Here is a 22,050-nt window from a genome sequence, read left to right as displayed (position 1 = left end):
ACACGTTTCTGCTTCTGTTGTTAAAATAACCGTGTCATCTGCTGCTTTTCATGTGGCACTTTACGTCCTTAGCAAGAGAGAGAAGCAACACACACAGAGCAGAAAGGGCTCAAATGAAACGCGTTTGGCTCTAGATACAAATATTAGAGGATATAGCGGATATAGATATACACCTTCCCTAGCTCCACCTGTATAGATATTCTACGGGTAATTGATGTATGCTATATTGTACAGCAGAAGCATGTCTTACTTGCTCACAGCAGTGTGTCGTGTATGTATTGGCAGTAACAAGTCCTCTACTTACTTTGCAACAGCAGCAGCGTAGCAAATCTATTCCTCCAAGACCAAACATATCAACATTGTCATACCCATTACCATGCCAAACACTCAGAGTTGTCATGACAAAAAATGTATTATTCCATACTTTTTATAATGTACTAGAATAAACTACACTCAATGCAAAGAGCCTGTGCATTTTCATTTTTTGGTGAACTATCTCTTTAATAACTGCTCTTAACTTCAGCAACAGATTGTAATTGATGCGTCTTCTCATAATTAATTATATTACATAGGGCAAGCATCACAAATTTCACTTACCTGCATTCAGTAAACAGAACCCCCAGGGTTTTTCACATCACCTGATGACTTCAGACACGACATAGATCACATGAGAGAAAGATAGAGAGATGAAGATGGACAGAAAATGAATGAGACAAACAAGACACAGGAACTTGATGGAATTAGAAATGGCAGATTTTTACAAAGATGGGAGGGAGGAGAGAGAGAGAGGCAAACACTTGAATGTAAGAAAGATGAGAAGGAAAGATAAGAGTATCCGAACCCAGATTGCTAATCTTGTTTGTGTTTTTGCTCTCATCAGATACGGCGTATGTGCGTATTTTCATCAGTGACGTGAACGATAACAAGCCGGTGTTTGCACAGTCTGTATATGAAGTCGACGTGGATGAGGATGCTGACGTGGGCTCCACCGTCCTCACAGTCAGCGCTAATGATGAAGATGAAGGTAGGTGAAGATGAGGAGGGGCATTGGCTGGTGTGTAGAATAAAATACTAATTTGTAGATGGAAGTGGGAAATATGGAGTGTTAACTCAAGGTGAAAGTGAGAGTCTTACTGTAGATTTGAGAACCTGATATCACAGCCCAGGTGTGATCTTCAACACCTGGTGAATACGTTTTCTGTATGTGACAGGGCCGAACCGGAGACACAATTTCAGGCTAGGAAATCTCACTCTCATTCAGGTCACAACCAATTTTGAAACCACAGACAACCGTAATTTATTTATTTTTATTTTTTTTGCATGGCCATCACATAAAAAAGGTCTAAATCCTCAAGCTGGGGCCGTGCTAAATAATGAAAGGTTCTCTCTTGAACTGTACCTTCACTTCACTTCCCTTTTCCTTTTCATTTTATTCATTTTCCTGCCCTAGCTCCCCGATGTATATATTTGTCTACCAAATTACTAATGGAACTTTACAATAGATTATAATGATGTCCTTTTGCATACAGTATTTTGAGTGACTAAAATGTAAAATGCAGTGGTGCTACTGCTAACATCTGCTAGCAGTTTAATACTTCAGTAAGTTGATGAAGACAAAACAATAGCCTATTTACAGATGAAACTGACCTGCACTTGAAGTCCTGAACAGGTCAGTAATTTTGCAGCTTGTTCGTTGAGACCTTTTCTGCTCCACCTGACCGCTTTCTCCATCGAGTCCGCTGCATTGATTACTCTATACGATTTCGATTTATTGTCAAATGCCGAATTTGGAAATTATCACTTTGGTGTTATGGGCAGGCAAAACAATAAATAAATAATAATAATAGTGGGAAAAAAAGGCAGCTAGTCAAATCAGTCGCCAGGCCACCTGGAATTCTCCCAGTTCCCTGGTATGAGGGAAATGTAGCCTATAATAAACATCCTCAAAATGTATATATATAAAATAAATCATGGTGAAAATTTGACATTTTTATTATACATGTTTAATTTCAGAAAAAAAAGTTAAATCAAAAGAATACGTTTTGGAAGCTCAGATGAAATTTTTTATATTTAGTTAAATGCATAGTTTCTGCAGTTGGACTATATTAGGGCATACTATACCTTTCACAGGGTTTGGCTAGCACACGATAATATTAATGAAACACAGTTGGAACATGTTCCCATGAGCTTGAGTTTGTCTCTCCAGGCTATTGCTCTCATATTCTTCTGCTTCGTGCAATAACATCTGTACCACTCATGACTGAGACAGAGACAGTTGGTTCCTCATCAATATACCCTGAGAACATAACAAATGCTGCTCCCAAGATAACCAGCAATGCAAAAACCTTGGATAATATTTTTGTTTTATCACACACTCCAGAAACACTCACAAAGAGGATAGTCTACATAACTCATCAGCCAGCCTGTCTCGGTATACAGACGCACTACTGAAGCGCGTAATTCCCTGCGGTCCAGTTTAATCCACGTTATGCTCCTTGGTGTGGATTTTGATGCAGGGGAGAGGAAGGGAATTCTTGTATCAGTCATTTATCATAATACAGCCTGGAGTGGCTGGACATGAAACTTTACCCTGATGAATAGATTTCAGCCTTCACTGAAGCTCTGACTTAACCCTCGCAGCCACTGGAGCAGAGCCACGGGAAGCTGGCGCGCCGTCGTAGTACATCTGTGCTTTCATAAGGAAGCCATGCTTGATTCTGTGTATTAGCAGAAAACGCAAATAAGCCAAATATTCCCTAATGCAATTTTGTAGAGGTACCCAAGGCAACACGAGATGGTGGAGATGAAACGGCGATAAGGCTCCTAATGTGTCGTTCCCTATTCATTAACCTCGAACCAGCAGGGATATCCAAACACACTGCAAGTAGATCTGAAGGATTGTTAAGCAGAAGTGTTTTTGCACTGTTTGCTTAGCCGGGTTATTTGTTTACATGAAGTCTCTTTGCATTTATTACTTACCTCAGAGAGATGAGCTTTGAGTCCTAAATTCAAAATAACAGCAAAGGAGTAATAAAGAATTTAATAAAATTGCGTGCTCAAAACACAACACATGCATTGCATCTTTCACTGTTTAATTAACAGAGCTCAACAGGGGATCCAAACATTTATTATTTCTTCCCTTTTAAGATGGTTTTTACTTTGTGCTCCATTGTCCTCCATTCTTTCACACGTGAGAAGAAAGTCAAACAGGTCTGGAATGACTTGAAAGTGAGTAAAGGGAAGATCACATTTTTAGTGTGGCTTGAGTTCACTCTCTTGAACCCTTCTTCTGCTTAATCAAACTAAGATGTCAATGATTTACAGTCATTTTAATTGTCTAATTTGCATGCACAAAATCGCAAAATGTGAGCAAGTCAGCGGCATTGACAGTAAAAAAAAAGGTTTAAGCTACACGAGGCTGGTTTTGTGAGCTGTAAGTCTTGAAGTAAGTTTTAGAAAGAAAGTCCAGCTTGAGCTGAATGGACCTTTGATATTGTCTGGCAAGAGCTATGCAAGTACAAAGCAAGGTTTCAGAAATAAGAGAATGTTTCATTGTATGCATATCTTCACTTAATTTGAAGTTTATTGGTGTATGTTTCCATGGTGGCGAGTTTCCAAGGCTACTTTGCCATTGAAGCAGTTTTTTTGTTCACCTGCAGAAAAAAGCTTGTTATATTTTGAATAGATAATGTTTTTCTTACTAACCAATTTTTACAATATTAGAAGTTTCTAACTTTTAGCTTTTTGTTCAGTAGCCTTTACACCAGTGTCAGTGTAGACATTTGCTTTGTTCCTCTTAAGGCGAGACACGGCAGGCAAAAACATCGTTTTTTGAGATTTTTGAATATTTGTCTTCAATAACATGTCTTCTTTCAGACATGTGGTGAAAAAAAGTCAGAAATACACATTTAGGTCTTTATTTTACTACACTTTGTCTGTTTGCATCTGTAGATTTCTCATAAATTCAACAAAAGTTGCCGTTCTTAATCAACATGCTCCCCGATCGCTGTCTGCACCCTGTCATCACATGCACCGCTGGAAAGCTCTCTCTCTCCTGTACAATGCTGTCGGATCCAAATATGGTCATTTCCTTTTTATCAGCAACCAATCGTGAAAGTAAAAGGACTGAATGCGCAATCTCATTGGCTGATGATAAATCTTTAAAGCCCGTTTTCTCAAAATGACTTTTCTCTCATACTCCAAGTCCGAAATCTCCACTTCAGTAGCACCTATATACACCAAACTTTCCAGTCTTGTACCTAGTTATATTATGAAGACATTTACAGAGGGATTTGTAAATATATTATTCCTAGCCTGATTTATATAACATTTTATTCCAAAAAACATATTTTTTTTAAGGCTATTGACAGTATTTTCTGATTTACAGGATAACAAAAGTAGATATCCATAAATCCCTCTGTAATTCTTTCCCCATCTAATATGTGAACACAATGAAAAAAAAAAAAAATTAACCTGGCTTTGTCCAATACTCAGATACTGCATATTTAATCATTAAATTACAGAAAACTTGTAATACATTTTTTTCTCATCTTAATGTAGGTAATCAACTGGGAAAGTTTCATGGTGATATCTGCTAGTTAAAAATTGTAGTGTCTCGCCTTAAGAATTAATTCAGGCCAGAGGAGGAAGTTTTCTCTTTTTCATTAACTGCTCTTATTCTTCAGGTGCCAATGCCAAGTTGCGCTACCAGATTACATCAGGTAATGTGGGAGGTGTTTTTGACATGGAGCCTGAGGTGGGAACCATCTTCATCGCCCAGCCGCTGGATTACGAACAGAACAAGCTCTATAAATTGCACGTCTTGGCCTCTGATGGGAAGTGGGAAGATTACGCTACTGTAATAGTCACCATTGTGAATAAAAACGATGAGGCACCTGTGTTCTCTGTGAACGAATACTATGGCAGCGTGACAGAGGAGCTGGACGGTTCTCCTGTCTTTGTGCTGCAGGTAGTGTCTCTAGTTTCTCTGTTTTGTACATATCAGAATACTTAATTTTCAGATCATATATTTGTTATTTCAAAATAGCGACTTTTTGTGGCTCTTATTCCTTAATGTTAGAGCTCCTCTAGATTAATTACTGCATTCTTCCATTGATAAATTAATACAACAACAATTCATTGGAAATTGCCCAAACACTCATTTATGTTACCTTGCCTGGTTATTTTGTGTTTGATAATTATAGTGAAAACTGTGATCGATTTGTTCTTTTGAAAGCATTCAACATTTTGATAAAGGCTCCAGAGGTTAATGCATTATTATTAAGTTAATTATTAGAAGTTTGAATTGCAACTTATCACATCACTCTATTTGTCCAAAGATGTGAGAAGCTCACTTTTAATACAAAAGTTGTTGGAGTAATTTTATTTCTTAACTTTTAAATTTTTTAGTCAAGAAAGATTTTAGAGGGTTTTGATATTATTATTTGTAATATTCTGGGTTGTTTGGAATTTTTGCATGAATTACCACTCCTAACTTAAGCTTGAACTCCTATAACCAAAACAGTGGATGGATGGAGGGATGGATGGATGGATGGATGGATGGAGGGAGGGATGGAGAGATGGATGATTAATAGATATATAGATAGATAGTTGGATGTATATAAAACTTATGCTAGAGTTTGCAGAATGAAACTTCAGTATATTCTCTTTGATGTTGTAGGTAACAGCGTCCGACCCAGATAAAGATGCTGACCAGGAGGCATTAAGATATTCCCTTCATGGCCAAGGTGCTGAGAGTGAGTTCATCATTGATGAGGTGACGGGAAAGATTTATGCCCAGAGAACATTAGACCGTGAGGCCCGTGCAGTTTGGCGTTTTGTGGTACTGGCCACGGATGAGGGTGGCGAGGGACTAACAGGATTCACAGATGTCATTATCAACGTGTGGGACATAAACGACAACGCTCCTATTTTTGCTTGTGCCCCAGACAGTTGCCATGGCAATGTGGCTGAGAACTCCCCACTCGGCACTTCCGTCATGGAAATGACAGCCACTGATCTGGATGATGCAGCTGTTGGACAAAACGCAGTGTTGGCCTACAGGATTGTGGGTAACGCTGCCCTAAATGGTGCTGACAGTGGAGCGTATGTGTTCAGCATCAATCCCGCTACTGGGACTGTTTCTGTGGCAATGTCTGGCCTGGACAGGGAGCAGACTGACTCGTATGTCTTAGTGGTGGAAGCACGAGATGGCGGAGGTATGATAGGAACAGCCACCGCCACTATACACGTGACAGACGTTAACGATCACGTACCACGATTCCTGGATCGCTCATGCTCTGTTCGCATCCCTGAAAGCAGTGAGCCCAACACGGTGGTCATAGAGCTGGCCGCAGAGGACGCGGATGCTGGAGAGAACGGGCAGCTGACCTTCAGTGTGGTGGCCGGTGATCCCGAACAGAAGTTTTACATGGTCAGTCATCGACAGGAGCAGCGCGGGACTCTTCGTTTAAAAAAGCGTCTGGATTACGAAAGACCAGGCGAGCAACACTTCAACCTCACCATCAAAGTGGAGGATATGCAGTACTCGAGCTTGCTGCACTGCACACTAGAGGTTGAAGACTGCAACGACCATGTGCCGGTCTTCATTCCTCACTTTCTGCAGCTTCCTGCTATACGAGAGGATGTCGCTCCAGGAACTAGTGTCGCAAGTGTGGCTGCCAGCGATTTGGACTCTGGGCTGAACCGCGAGATCACTTATAGCATTGCTTCGGAGTCTGATCCGTACCATCTGTTTTCTGTGGACCAGTCGGGAATGCTTACTGTGGCTAGCGAGCTGGACCGGGAAACATCCACACAGCATCACTTGGTTATACTTGCAACAGACCACGGCACGCCACCTTTGACTGGCACCGCAACTATCCAGATGGCTCTGCTGGATGTCAATGACAACGGACCTGAGTTTGAAGCTGCGTATGCACCGGTTGTGTGGGAGAACGTTGTAGGCCCACAGGTTGTGCGGCTCAACCAGAGCTCCACATTACTGATAGCCGTGGACCGAGATTCACAGGAGAATGGCTCACCCTTCTCTTTCTCTGTGCCTCTGGAGTACCGTTACAGCAATGACTTCCACCTGCAGGATAATGGGAATGACACGGCCACCATCACCGCTCTGAGAGCTTTCGACAGAGAGAGACAAAAACAGTTTTTACTACCTGTCATTATGACCGACAGCGGCAGTCCACCGAAGACCGTCACGAACATCCTTACTATCACCATTGGTGACGAGAATGACCACGCCCACACAGCTGGACAGAAGAAAGTGTTCATCAACTATCACAGAGGTAATGGCTTCAACAGTATAATTATGCAATGGCAGATAAAAGAGTCTGTAATGTTTAAATTAGGCCTATATTTAATTAAATTATAGTTTTTCTTACAATCGCTAGGACCAATTTCTTTCTGACTTGGGTCACTTTTTCAAAACTCTTCATACAGTGAGCATAACAGCAGTCTGTGTGAGCTAAACTATGTATCATTCATCACTGCTTTGACACAAAATGCATTCAATAACGACTTCTTTCAAAGTACATTAAGTATTTTCTCACTTAGACACAATTACTGCCAAAACTCCTACAGGCCAATACCTATAGGCCAATTTGCACGTTTACATACTCTTTTCAAAACCTAGCATAAGACAAAACTAAATAATATAGCAGTTTGCTACATTAACACAGTAATACCATATTGAAATGTATTCCGAACCCTACAAAAATGAAATATTATCAAAACAGTTAGATGTAGCTGAACACCTTCACCAATGTTAGTCTCTCAGTTTCATTACCATCTATACAAAAGGGGACATGGACCATGGGACATGGACCATGTAACACATACTGCAGTGAATTCTGAATAGTAGAGAGCTGTCATTCTTGTTTTGTAAAGATTGAATGAGTTGATTTAAGACATGTATGAAGTGTTTTGGTAGCTTTAAATAGTGCTTTATGAATCTGAAATAAACTGCAAGCTGAGAGTTGTTGAGAACTGTATGAAGAGTTTTGAAAAAGTGGCCTTAATATAAAGAAATGTGTAACAAAATAAACTGTAAATGAGCCGAATCAGTTCAATTTTAAATTGATTATAATTCTTGACATCTGTTGTGTCAGTAGTTTGTTCATTGACCTGATTGTTTGATTTATTTTTATTTTATTTTATAAACCAAGGCATTTCTTAATTTAGTTATATTATTGCATTGATAATTATCATAAAAATAATAAATCTTCAAAGAACAAGTTGTATCTTCAAAGTTATGTGGAATCCACCAGTGAGTTTCCCCATATGAAATACCCTACAGGTGGAGAGAGAGGATATTATCAGAGGAAATTATTCTATAAAAATGGTTCAATTCCTGGTTTATTTACACGTTTAATATACCACAGGTACTGTTCAAAGGTTTGAGGTCGGTAAGATGTTTTTGAAAGAACTCTCTTAGGCTACCCACGGCTGGATATTTGATTAAAACTACAGTAAAAAAAACAAAACAGTAATATTGTTATATTATAATATTACTACAATTTACAATATCAGTTTTCTATTTTAATATACACTATATTGCCAAAAGTTTTGGGACGTCTGCCTTTAAATGCACATGAACTTTAATGACATCCCATTCTTAATCAGTAGGGTTTAATCTGGAGGTGGCCCACCCTTTGCAGCTATAACAGCTTCAACTCTCCTGGGAAGGCTTTCCACAAGGTTTAGAAGTGTGCTTATGGGAATTTTTTACCATTCTTCTAGAAGTGCATTTGTGAGGTCAGGCACTGATGTTGGACGAGAAGGCATGACTCGCAGTCTCCGCTCCATTTCCAGTTGAGGTCGGGACTCTGCAGGCCAGTGAAGTTCCTCCACACCTGACTCGCTCACCCATGTCTTTATGGACCTTGCTTTGAGCACTAGTGCATAGTCATGTTGGAACAGGAAGGGGCCATCCCCAAATTGTTCTCACAAAGTTGGGAGCATGAAATTGTCCAAAAAATTTCATTAAGAAGCATTAAGAGTTCCTTTCACTGGAACTAAGGGACCAAACCCAACCCACACCATTATCCCGCCTCCACCAAACTTTACACTTGGCACAATGCAGTCAGACAAGTAGCCTACCGTTATGCTTGGCAACCGCCAAACCTAGACTTGTCCATCGGATTGCCAGACAGAGAAGCGTGATTTGTCACTCCAGAGAACACGTCTCCACTGCTCTAGAGTCCAGTATCGGTGTGCTTTACACCACTGCATCCATCGGTGTGCTTTTTGTATGCAGCTGCGCGGCCATAGAAATCCATTCCATGAAGCTCTCTACGCACTGTTCTTGAGCTAATCTGAAGGCCACACGAAGTTTGGAGGTCTGTAGCTATTGACTTCTGTGCGCCTCAGCATGCGCTAACCTCGCTCTGTGATTTTACGTGGCCTACCACTTCGTGGCTGAGTTGCTGTTCTTCCCAATTGCTTCCACTTTGTTATAATGCAACTAACAGTTGACCGTGGAATATTTAGTAGCGAGGAAATTTCACGAATGGACTTATTGCACAGGTGACAACCTATTACGGTACCACGCTTGAATTCACTGAGCGACCCATTCTTTCACAAATGTTTGTAGAAGCTGTCTGCATGCCTAGGTGATTGATTTTATACAACTGTGGCCATGGAAGTGATTGGAACACATGAATTCAGTGATTTGGAGGGGTGTTCCAATACTTTCGGCAATTTTGGCAATTTATTCCTGTGACTGCAAAGCTGAATTTTCAGCATCATTACTCCAGTCTTCAGTGTCACATGATCCTTCAGAAATCATTCTAATATGCTGATTTGCTGCTCAATAAACATTTAGTATTATTGTCAATGTTGAAAACCTCTTTTCTGCTGAACCTCTCTTAACAGTATTTGGCAGCAGCGTCTCTTCTAATTTTCTACTAAAGTGTACCTGCTTCAAAAACAGTGATTGAGAAATGGACTTTGGAAAATAATTGCACACTTTAAAATACTTATAAGTGCAATCATAATCAAGCATTTAACAGCCCCGTTGTGTATGTGTGTGTGTGTTGTGTGTGTGTGTGTTGTGTGTGTGTGTGTGTGTTGTGTGTTGTGTGTGTGCGTGGTGTGTGTGTGTGTGTGTGTGTGTGTGTGTGTGTGTGTGTGTGTGTGTGTGTGTGTGTGTGTGTGTGTGTGTGTGTGTGTGTGTGTGTGTGTGTGTGTGTGTGTGTGTGTGTAAATAAATGCACAAGCATGCATTTATACATACTGTATACTGTACTACACCTGATGCACATGCAATGTTTTGAGACAATCTTTTTTGATGACAGGGAGAATGCCAACCAATGTGCTGGGGAAGGTTTACTCACCAGATCCAGATGACTGGGATAACAAGACGTATGTCTTCGAGGGACATGTTCCTAGGTGACACCCCCCACACCCCCTCTCTCTCTCTCTTCTTCTCTACTCCACTTTGTTTCTTTCTCCTTTTCCTTTCTATCCACATCATTACATCAGCCCTCCACCTTGTTAACATGTTTATACACATCTCCCTGCACTTTCCTCTCACACATTTCTCCTGCACCCTTTGTGTTATTTAATGTCTGGTTAGCTCAATGTCTAACCCTTCTTTCTTACATCCCAGCATCTCTCTTCCTCTCATGCTCTTCTCTATTGATGTTGTGCCCTATACTGGAGAGGCGTATACAATGATAAGATGATCCTGACAGGGCCAGCTTTGAAATGTCATGAGCACACAGGCACTTGCTCTCTCAGAATCTCCAGTATATGCAACATAATGTAAGTGTCTTTGAGAACGAGAGAAAAGGGAGAGAATGCATATCAGAACTCCATTAGGACAGATGTGAACAAAAATGTGAACAAAAATGAATGATTTCATTGAAGCTTAATGTGTTAGTCTTTACTTTGTAACTGGAATTTTTGTGCTTCCATGCTCCCTGTAGATTTTCTTTACATGTGTACATTCAGCAAGTTTAAGTGTAAGAATTTGTATATGTAAAGGTGGGGTCAGAAGTGGACTTATAAATTGTGCTGTTCAATTATACAAAGCCGCTGAGTTCAGATTGGTTTATTTTGCGGTCAGTGAAATATATATTTCAGTGCCGTTCATCTGCCATTCACAATTTGTTGCAATATGCAAGAAGAGGAAACTCTCAGAACCCTAAGGATTCACACTCTGTTTTTCATTCTCTGGTTTTTCCATTCCATATCCCAGAATAATCTCTCAGCATTCACTCTAGCCACAGTTCAAATGACAATGAATTGTGTTTGTTGCTCTGTTCATTTTATGCTTTGGCTTTTTTATTGTTTATATATTGACTTCAATGCAAATATATTAGAGTTATATATTTTGTTTAAAAAAATAAAAATAAAAAATATATATATATACACACATAGCAGATAAAATAAAAGATTATGGTATCCGATCAGGCAATCAATATTTGAATCCTGTTATTTTTCCTACCTGCAGTTATTTCATCCTGAACAAGCGGACAGGGTTTCTGATCATAAAGGAGAACGCCCCTTCTGGGAGTTATGACTTTCAGGTTCGAGTGTCAGATGGGGTGTGGCCAGATGCCGTCTCTAGCGTGAAGGTGAATGTGAGAGAACTACGGGACGATGCCATCTACAACTCAGCCTCGCTGAGATTAGCAGGTACAGGTGATATTTACCGAGTGACATCATGTCATAGTGCTGTGAGACGTTGAAACGAGATTCCAGCTGATCATTAATCAGTGCTAATTTTACACTTCTTGAAATTCTTCTCTTTTTCTCTTCCCAATTATCTTCAAATTATTCAGCTAGAACCTCATACATACACACTTAAAAATTCATTACCGTTAGAAAGTTTTTACACACAATTTAATTTAGTTAATTCAAAATAAGTCAGTGTAGTTGAATCAACAGAATTCAATTGATTTAGGTCAAATTAATTTACTCTAGTATGTTTCAAATTCAGAAACTCTAACACAACTGAACATTAAACACTAACATAAACTAACAGCATCTTTCCCTTTGCTGAAAAACACATAAAATAATACTTTAACCATTCAAGTTTCTCCCCTAATGCAGTCCCTTGCAAAGCATGCTGGTAACTACAGATCCACTGCCTAGTTAGTTATGTCAACAAAAATGATTCATGTAGTTTTAACACAAATTAATTAAGTAAACTTCAGTTTTGAATATATTAGGTTGATTGAACACAATGAAATTAAGTTGTGACAAAATGTTAAAAAATCATGTTACTTTAGCTCATTTTAATTAATTAAACTGAACAAGTGCAGTGTCCATTTCAGCCTTTGGTGACTACCTTTTTTAAATAAATATTTTTTTAAATTTCTTTATTTTCATAGAATACATAAGGATTTAATCATTTATAGCATGCAATATCAGTTATGGTGCTATAATAATATATTTGTCCTCTTGCACTTATTTACATATTGCGTTGTGATTGGTCTTGTCTCATCTGCATCTGTTGATCTGTCTTTAGCCGTCTTGATTCTGTAGAAGCACAGAAGCTCTGTTACGCTTTGGTACTCATGCACAGTCAACAAAAAACAAGATGCAAGCTCAGTTTCATGACAACTACACCTCTGATGCAGCAATTAATTTGTGCAGAACTAAAGCCTGAAACCGAATCTTAACTACTATACTGTACCTCTATCCTTTTGCATTTTGCATCCTTAAATGCAAAAGGAGTTGTATATAGTAATGCAGCTATATACTACTTCCAAGGCTTTTAAACTAATTTGACTCATAATGAATGGCACTCTGTATACAGCACTGTCCAGGCGTAAGCCAAGTCTGTGTCCAATGCTTATTTCATTCAAAGACATTAAAATAGTTTGATGATCTGGTATCAGGATCTGTGTTGATTGTGTGCCGCGTTGTGGCAGTAAAACTTGTGGGCAATATTGAATTTGGTGACATTACAACAGCCAGCATTTTAATGAAAACAAGACTGAGCTGAAATGAAATGGACTAGAGCTGAGGATTTTGTAGTTTTAAGACTATTAAAGTGGGGGAAAGGCCTTGTGGGAGATGGAGAGACAGAATATAAAATGTAAGCCAATAGCAAACTCATAAGCCAATAAAGAGATTTTTCTTTGATTTCAGCCGTGCAACTGAATTTATTGCAGGCATGAAACAACAGCAAGCTGTTTTCTGCTGTCTGTGTTTATTAATGCTCATTGTGACTTCACAAATACCTTCACAAATGCCCTATGACCACAGTGTATATATAAATACCTCTCTTATCCATAATCTCTGACAATCCCTAATTGAGGATTATGTGTGGCATTAAAAAACAATCTGAGTTTGTTGTTGTTGTTTGTTTTTTTTTTTTTTTTTTTTTTTATAGTTTCATCACTTAATCTACTGGGGACTGTGCAATTAGATATTTGTCCTATATTTCTGTTTAGTCTTTAAACTAAATAAAAGTTACTAATTAGTCCTAACCCTCCAGGGTATAATATTGCCTAGTTGGAATTAAAAAGACAGACTTTAAAGAACATCTCAGGTTAGGGCGATATATCACGATATAAGTGTTTCATCGGTCGATATCGATAATTGATTTTATGACCTAATTAAAATAAGGACCAGGAGAAAATTAAATTACATTTAAACATTTTTATTTTAAACTTAACCTTCCTCTGATTATAATCCCCTCAGTTATAAAGGCAGACATGTCAACACAACCATGGAAAACACTCAAATAATTAAAATGTAAACATAAGTCTAAAATCACAATGAACACTTAACAATTATCTCTTAACATTAAGGTGCAAAATTAAAGAATATGTAAGAAACGCTTAATAAAGTGTATTAAAATAGTGCAAAGTGTTAAATATAAACCTGAGAGGAACTATTTTCTGCAAGTTTAGTGCTAGGAAGTTCACTAGCTGATTCACCTTCTGGTGAATAAAGTGTTTTAAAATATGTGCAGTGTTTTGGAAACATTGGAGAAATTAAAATAAAACTGAGGTAGACTTTACACCTTTAACATAAAATACAAACCTGATACAGAACAGTAACATTGATTGAAATATAAAACCAGCATAGAAATATGAAAAAGTAACTCTTCAAGTTATTCTTACTCTAAACATACTTGAACTATTCAAGTATTTTTTCACTCCAGGTTTTGTGCTAGGAACACCAACTGGTTGACCTTCTCTGGGTCTAAAGCATAGTTCGAATTACAGGGGGTACTGGGGGGTACTATACCCCCAAAGGGACAGAAATATCAGTTTTGGGGGGGTCAGATAATTTTTCTGATATTGTGAAAAAAATATAATTACAGTTACAATACAAGTCAACTCCTATTTTCACTGTAGGAACATTTTAATGTAAAGTGATTTCAGACACCCCTATTGTGGACCGTACCATTTTTAACCACCGTGGCTAGAAGCAACGGAGATAGAGAACGACTTCAACTTCTCAAGCAAGTGTCAACGTTGAATGACAAAACGCTAGTTTCATAAAGTATCATTCTTTTCAACATTCCTTATTTGTATATTCAAAAATATTTAAAATAATCAAATTTAATACAGTTATAATTTTTTAATGTAAATTATTTAATTTTATTGGTAACAACCTAGTGTCTAATTATTTTAATTGAATATATTTATCAAATTTAAGAATTTGAAATGAAAGATGGAGCATACATTTAATAAAATTAAGGGAAAATGCCCTTTATAAAGGTACAAAAAAGTGTTTTCAAACAGTGATGTAATGAAACATTGACAATTTAAGCTTGAAGGGAGTAAAGCCTCTGTTTAGGCTTTTTACAGAAATGTAATTTTGCCAAAAGAAGAACTTTTTTTTAAAATAAATGTTCATTTTAAATCAGCCTACTTGTGATATGTTACCATATTATCATGCTTAACACTAAGAATTTTAATAATTGTAATATGATGATCAGATGCAGATATCTAAATCAAAGAATATGGGCGGTTTGCGGGTGGATTATTTATTTTTAATAGTGGATTCGGGTGACTCAAAGTGCACCAGATTAATGAATCAGATTAATGAATAAAGGCATGCCCCCGGACCCCCTTAGAGGTACCAAGCTCCACCAACAAACAAATGTGGGAAACACATTAGGCTATATGATGATCTACAAAAAAATACACATTTAATTATCTTATTATTAAAATAAATTATGATTTTACCACCTCCGCCTCATTTTGAGCCAGGAAAAACCCTGAAATAGGCAATAGGCTTCTTGTAAAGTTATTACTTTTACTAGTAATTAGAAAGGTATTTCAGTGCACTTAACTTCTAACTTTTGGGAGTTGATCAAAACAGTTCTCTTTTGGATATATAATAACAATGAGATATTCTGTAGCCTACTGATTATCAGTTTGTCGCATGTTTAGACCTTGTATGTGTGTTGCACAACACATGTTGCACTTGGCGATCACGGTGGGGATTGATATGGTAGTGGACCATGATGGTCATAGAAGAAGTGAAGGAGCAGTACCCCCCAATTATGGTGGGGTAATTCGCACTCTGGTCTAAAGCTGCCCTGGTGCATGTAACAATATTATCCCCAGTACTAAAAATTCTTTCTGAGGGGGTGCTGGTGGCTGGGATTGCCAAGTACTTTTTCGCCAGCTGAGACAATCTGGAGAAGCTGTGTTCATGTAGCCTCCACCAGTCCAGAGGTTCAGACTCAGACAGTTTTTCAGTGAGAGGCAAAGCATCCTCTTCTTGACACTGTTTTTTGAAGAAGCTCCCCAATGACTTGCGTTGCTTTCTCATGCCCAGTGGCAGAGGTGGTCCACTGGCAGCTCCTCCTTCTGCACCTTGGTCTGCTGCTCCCTCAGAAGGCCCTGCCTGTGACTGGCCTTGGTCTTCATCCATGATCTCAGACACTGCTCTCATTTGAATTGCCCCTACCTTCTCTGGTCTGATGTATTGGCCTTTAAACCTAGGGTCCACGAAGGTAGCTATGTCAAGGAGATCATCTGCATATTTCTCGTTGAGATAGGTAATTATTTTTGTCTTCAGCTCTTTTGTGAGCTGAGTGTCCCCCTCATTAACTTTCAGCAAATTGGAGCGGAAAAGGTGGAGCACAGGCTTCACGTACGAGACCGTCACATATGACTCCCCAGAAAGGGAGTCTGTGAACTCCAGGAGAGGAGTTAAGGCCGCATGCATTGACTCAAGGACGTCAATATCATGCCACGTTGGGACCAGGTGCCTGTTGTTTTTGTCAGAAGACAGAACTTCAGTGATGGCCTTTTGTTGCTCTAGGACCCTTGCCACCATCTTTTGTCTTGAGTCCCACCTGGTTAGTGACTCTGTGACCAGCTGGTGTGTGGAAAGATTGAGTCATGTCAGTGTGTAAAGCTTTCATAGATAATAATTATATAATATAATTATATAATCTCAATTTATTGGATAATACAATCAACATAGGAACCAACATGGATGACGAGCATTAAAATGACAATGCTACTCACCAATAGCAGAGTGCAAATGATGGCCAAAACACTGCAGCCGTGTCCAGTTGTTCAGTGAAGTCGCCTTCACTACGTTTGCCCCGCTGTCTGTGGTGATGCACACCATTTTGTCTTCAATCAGACTCCAGGACTGTGCCTCCTTCAAGCCTTCTGCTATCACTTCTCCTGTGTGGTCTTCGGGGAAATATGCAGTCTCAAGGCATCTGGTTTTCAAAACCCATTCATTGTCTTTGAACTGAATGGTCAAGCTAATGTATGGCTCAGAAGTACGGCTTGACCACAGGCTGGTTGCAACGTACTTGGCTGACAATATTACTTGCTGCACATATTCTTTGCACACTACATACAGCTTGGGAATGGCAGTCTTAGAAAAGTACTTTCGGCTAGGAAGAACATAGCGTCGGTCAAGCACGTGTATGAGATTTTTATAACCTGGCTTCTCGACAGTGCTCATCGGAAGCATGTCTTTGGCTATATGATATGCCAGTGCCTCCGTTATTTCTTTGTACAGTTTAGATGCTTTGTCATAAGGCACTGATGCAGAGTACCTATCCATGGTACCTATCCATACCTAGCACATGGCTTGTGCGGTTTTGCAGCTGCAGATGTTATTGGACGTTGCATGGCGAATACGGCTGTGCTCCAAAGGGTGAGCACGGTTAAGGTGGTAAAACAAGTTTGTGGTATTACCAGTCTTGGTGGGGACTACGGTCTTGCATTATTTGCAGACGACATTGGTCTGACTACGGTCAGACTTATAAAATCCAAAAAACTGCCATACTGGCGAGCTGACTTTTCCTGTTTTATCAATAATTTCCTCGCTCGCTGCGGCACTCATTTTCCACTTATCACTCCACGCCGGTACTGTTACTGAAAAATCCAATACGAGACAACGATATGGTTCAACCAAACTTGATACTGTTAGATGATTGGCTGTTAGCGTGTCACTCCCTATGTTGCTAGGTTACCAGAGAGTGAGTGCCTTTGTTCATGCAACCAAACTTGCTTCGCAACTTCTGGTTTCTTCCGACGAAGAAAAAAAAATTGTCGAACGTTTTATTGAATGCATTTTTTATTGTTATTGATTATGTGTCTATCGCGAGACATATCGTTATCGTTTTATCGCCCAGCCCTATATCAGATTATGACGATAACCATGGTTCCCTGAAAAGGGAACTAGACGCTGCGTCGGATGTTACAGTGCTTTGGGAATGCTTCTGCATGACCGTCTTCAAGCATGTGTGAAATCAGTCCAATGGTGTGACGAAACGTCATAGGCAACCCCAGCGTGGCTGGATGCGTGTGGTATAACCATAGCAGACAGTGTGTCGTTTCTTGAGACTCAAACAGATCAACTTCCGCCTGGCCGAATTCCCTCCAGATAAACTTGGGACAAGAAACAAGATTTCCTCCACATGACCAAGGAACGAAGGCATCTGCATAACCTTGATCATGCAGAATGGGTTGCGCCTCGTCGAAAACCCCTTGGTCTTGAGCCACCACTGCAAGTGTCTCATGTACAGTAAGCCTAAAAAGGTATCATGTTGGATTCAGCTGCAATCAGACCCAACAGTCTCTGAAACTGTTTGACAGAGAGTGACAAGCCTAGCTTTATCTTGTTCACGGCTGCAAGAATGGAATTGATACAAGCAGGAGAAAGACGTGCCTGTATCATCGTTGAATCCCATACCACGCCTAGAAAATTGGTTCTCTGTGCTGGAGGAAGAACACTCTTCTACAGCCTTAACCCCAGTTCTTTCATATGGCCGAGAACAACATCTCATTGCCAAGCCACCATCTGCTCTGACTGAGCTAACATCAAACGATCGTCTATATAGTTTAATACGTGAATGCCCTAGACTCGCAGAGGAGCCAGCGCTAAATCCAGCGCTAAAATTCCAGCTGTAAAATCAGGACTCTCACTTGGGTGGAGGAACACGTTCTATGGCCTCCTTGTCCAAGATAGTTTTTACCTCTTTTTCCATTACCAGAGCCTGCTCAGACCAGCCACTGTGGGCAAGACCCCGTTGAAACGATGCGGACGAAAACTGAATTGAATTATGTAGTCTTTCTGTACCGTTGACAGGATCCATTGTGACACATTTGGCAGAAATTTACATGCTGCTAGATGGTCTACTAAGGGAATCAGTCTCTCGACACTGGCCTCTGACATATTTCGAGTAGTCAGATTGGCTAAAGTGGCTGACTGGCAGGGAACAACCGACCTGACTGCTGTAATAACCTCCTCGGAGGTTTTGAGTCTCTTAGTGCCAAGGCGGACACTGAGATATTGACTTGCTGAAAACCGCTGTGCCCCAAAGCACCTGAGGTGGTGGGGTTTGACAGAATGGCCCCCGTAGGGCACCAAGGAAGTAGGAACCATATAAATAGGTGTGGACCACTTCCCCCCAGAGGGGCCTACCCTCATAGGACAAATTCAGCCACAGATGCCTCTCCGTGGCCACCAGGGCTGCCATAGAGCGACCCATAGCTCTGGCCGTCTCCTTAGTGGCCCAGAGAGACAAATATGTAGCCCGACACAGTCCGAACCGCATCCAGACACGGGAAGAATACAGTTTCTTATACGATTTTGACACCTCGGTGTGGAGATTGGAAAAAATGGCAGGCCCTGAAGTTTGCACTTTCAAGGGCAGAAAACGTTCATCCATTTTACTGCCAGTTGATGCTTAATCTGGCCACGGTGCGAGTGACAACCTCGACCAGCTCCTCATAAGCAGGAGAATGAGGTGGCGAGACCTCAAAATACCCTGCCTCGATGGTCAAAACAGAATAAAAATAAAGCATAATAAACCGCAGTGCGTCCCGCAGGTGAAGGAAGAGAAAAGGATGAGCCCGTCTCTAACCCCTCTACGAGATCCATTTGCAAACCCCACGATTGCAACCGCCACTCTGCCTTGGCAGCAGTGGGGCTGGGACCGCAGGGAACGTGAGCCTGGGCACCCTCCTCGAAGAGTGCCCGGTGGGTGTGGATCGTTGTCAGCAGCAGCCGTTCACAATGAGCAGAGTCAGACCTGTCAAGAGCTGACATTTAACCCCCTCAAGAGCATGCTCTGCTCCCAAACAAACTATACACAAATGTACTTAAATGCAAGTTTTGCTCACATTATCTCTCTCTCTCTTTCTCTCTCTCTCTCTCTCTCTCTCTCTCTCTCTCTCTCTCTCTCTCTCTCTCTCTCTCTATCTATCTATATATGTATATCTATCACTCAGTATTAAGGTAAAAATTATAATGAAGCGGTTTATTTCCCTGGAGCCCTGTCTCAACATGCGTTGAATTCTAGGCTAACTGAAAGTTCGACTTTCATAATATTTACTGCCTCCTTGACATTTGAAATCCCATTTCAGGAGCAAATGTTGAAGGCAATGGAGAGTCGTAAGGCCTGTTTAATGCTTCTTCTTTGAGGTTATAGCTTGCTCTGTGAATCTTGGAAAGTGAACTGATTGTTAAGTAAAATATGAGGGAAAAGTATGTGGAGACACCCATCCTAGCTCTTGGAGATAACCAAACACGTGCGCACAAACTCACACAAGCTTATTCCCATAACCTCTGCTCTGCTAGTACACAAACAGGGCACACACACACACACACACACACACACACATTCATACATAAACTCCCACATTCTGCAGGACACACAACATGAAAAGCTTTTTGAATTTGAACTTTGAGGCTTTTGGCTGCTAAGCCAGTTTGGACTCATCTGTAAAAAATTTAAAATGTTATGATCCTCATCTCCCTTAACCCTGAGATTTCCACTGCTACGAAACTTTGTGGTATCAATAAAAAGAAAAATTGGAAAAATATTGGCATTCATTCAGTGGGATTAGCTCACTGATTCACAAAGACATATTGACCACCACACTGTTCCCCAAGCCACAGCTAAATGTCTGATTCAAGCTGTGTATGTGTGTGGTGTACTTCTCTGTGTGTACACCAAGTACACCGCAAATGAGGTGGAATGTCATCATCGGATACGATGGACTACCAAAGAGAGAGAAAGTTTGTGTATGGATAGATAGATGGATGGATGGATGGATGGATGGATGGATGGATGGATGGATGGATGGATGGATGGATGGATGGATGGATGGATGGATGGATGGATGGATGGATGGATGGATGGATGGATGGATGGATGGATGGATAGATAGATAGATAGATAGATAGATAGATAGATAGATAGATAGATAGATAGATAGATAGATAGATAGATAGATAGATAGATAGATAGATAGATAGATAGATAGATAGATAGATAGATAGATAGATAGATAGATAGATAGATAGATAGATAGATAGATAGATAGATGGATGTATGTTTAACTGTTATTGCTAGAAAATAGAAAAAATAGTTAACGGGGTCATATGATGGTTCTAAAAATAATATTATTTTGTGTATTTGGTTTAATGCAATGTGTTTACGCGGTTTTATGTTAAAAAAGTCATTATTTTACACATTCTGTACATTATTGTTGTTCCTCTATGCCCCGCCTTTCTGAAACGTGTCGATTTTTACAAAGCTCATCGTTCTGAAAAGCGCAGTGTGCTCTGATTGGCCAGCGATCCAGTGTATTGTGATTGGCCCAAAAATCTTAAGCATGTGATGGAAATGTCACACACCTTTACTATATTTGGAACATCAGCTCCCAAAGCAATAATTACAGGTTATAATGTTGGTTCTACCTTATCAATTCAAGCCTGAATCTGATCCGGAAAATGCAGATGACCAAGCTGATCGATCAATTTTGCCAGCGCGACTGGACCAGATCGTATCAGATTGGTAAGGTTTTATTTCATTGGGGACATAATTACTGATTATAATGACTTATACTGTCTTTTTACACAATACGCCGTGCTACGGGTGTGAGAACACTATGTAAACATAAAACTACGTCTGCATTTGTGATCGTACAAACGACAAGCAAGCGCTACTCTATACTGCTCAAAATCACATTTGAATAGTCAGTAGCAAATTCTTAAAATATGAATACATACTTATAGGCTGTGTGAGTCAGAAGTGCCAGAATGTACATGCAAAGATGGATTTGCCCCACTTTTTAGAATCAGCCTTTGTGCACAGCCAGCCTTATACTCTCCCAGGTTCTGGAAACAGTCCTCTGAAAAATGCGCACACAGTCGAAAATTGTAGTTGTACTGTTCTAGAACAGTGTTGTAAATAAAGCTTAAGCACTGTTTTCTAATTGTGTCCTCTTTTGGAAGGCCAAACAAAAGTAGTTTGGCTTTCGCAAAAAAAAGAAAGAAAACAGTCTCTCCACGACATGGTGGCGCCGGCGGCAACAATAATACAGCGAGAATAAAAGTTACACCTTCTTTCTTTGCATATACATTTGGGCAGTGTTATGAAACACTGAGATTTGTGGGGGCGTGTTTTAACGAAGCGTTTTAGGAAGGTGTGGCTGAGCCTAACTTTTATAAAGAATATCTCTTTGGGTTTGAAAACAAGAAGTCGCATTATATGACCCCTTTAAAAAAAAAAAACAGCTTCTAAAAAAAGTTTTACTTCATGGGGTTGACGATCAGCATTTTCTGTAGGATCAG

The 22,050-nt window shown here is 39.9% G+C and overlaps 1 protein-coding gene across 1 annotated transcript in view; it reads left to right on the top strand.

Moving 5' to 3' along the window:
- LOC311288215 (neural-cadherin) overlaps window positions 1-22,050 on the top strand; it is a gene marked incomplete at its 5' end in the record, with an annotated part of 267,805 nt that overhangs the window by 172,248 nt on the left and 73,507 nt on the right. The window contains 5 exons of the mRNA XM_084405506.1: window positions 881-1,024; window positions 4,686-4,969; window positions 5,681-7,304; window positions 10,314-10,407; window positions 11,474-11,658. Coding sequence (XP_084261632.1) covers window positions 881-1,024; window positions 4,686-4,969; window positions 5,681-7,304; window positions 10,314-10,407; window positions 11,474-11,658 — 2,331 coding nt within the window. The remainder of the gene's footprint in view (window positions 1-880; window positions 1,025-4,685; window positions 4,970-5,680; window positions 7,305-10,313; window positions 10,408-11,473; window positions 11,659-22,050) is intronic.

This window comes from Rutilus rutilus (genome assembly GCF_951802725.1).
Source record: "Rutilus rutilus genome assembly, chromosome: 3".
NCBI classification, from domain to species: domain Eukaryota; kingdom Metazoa; phylum Chordata; class Actinopteri; order Cypriniformes; family Leuciscidae; genus Rutilus; species Rutilus rutilus.
The sequence above is the reverse complement of the archived record's forward strand: the minus strand, read 5'-3'. Positions and strand labels throughout refer to the sequence as shown.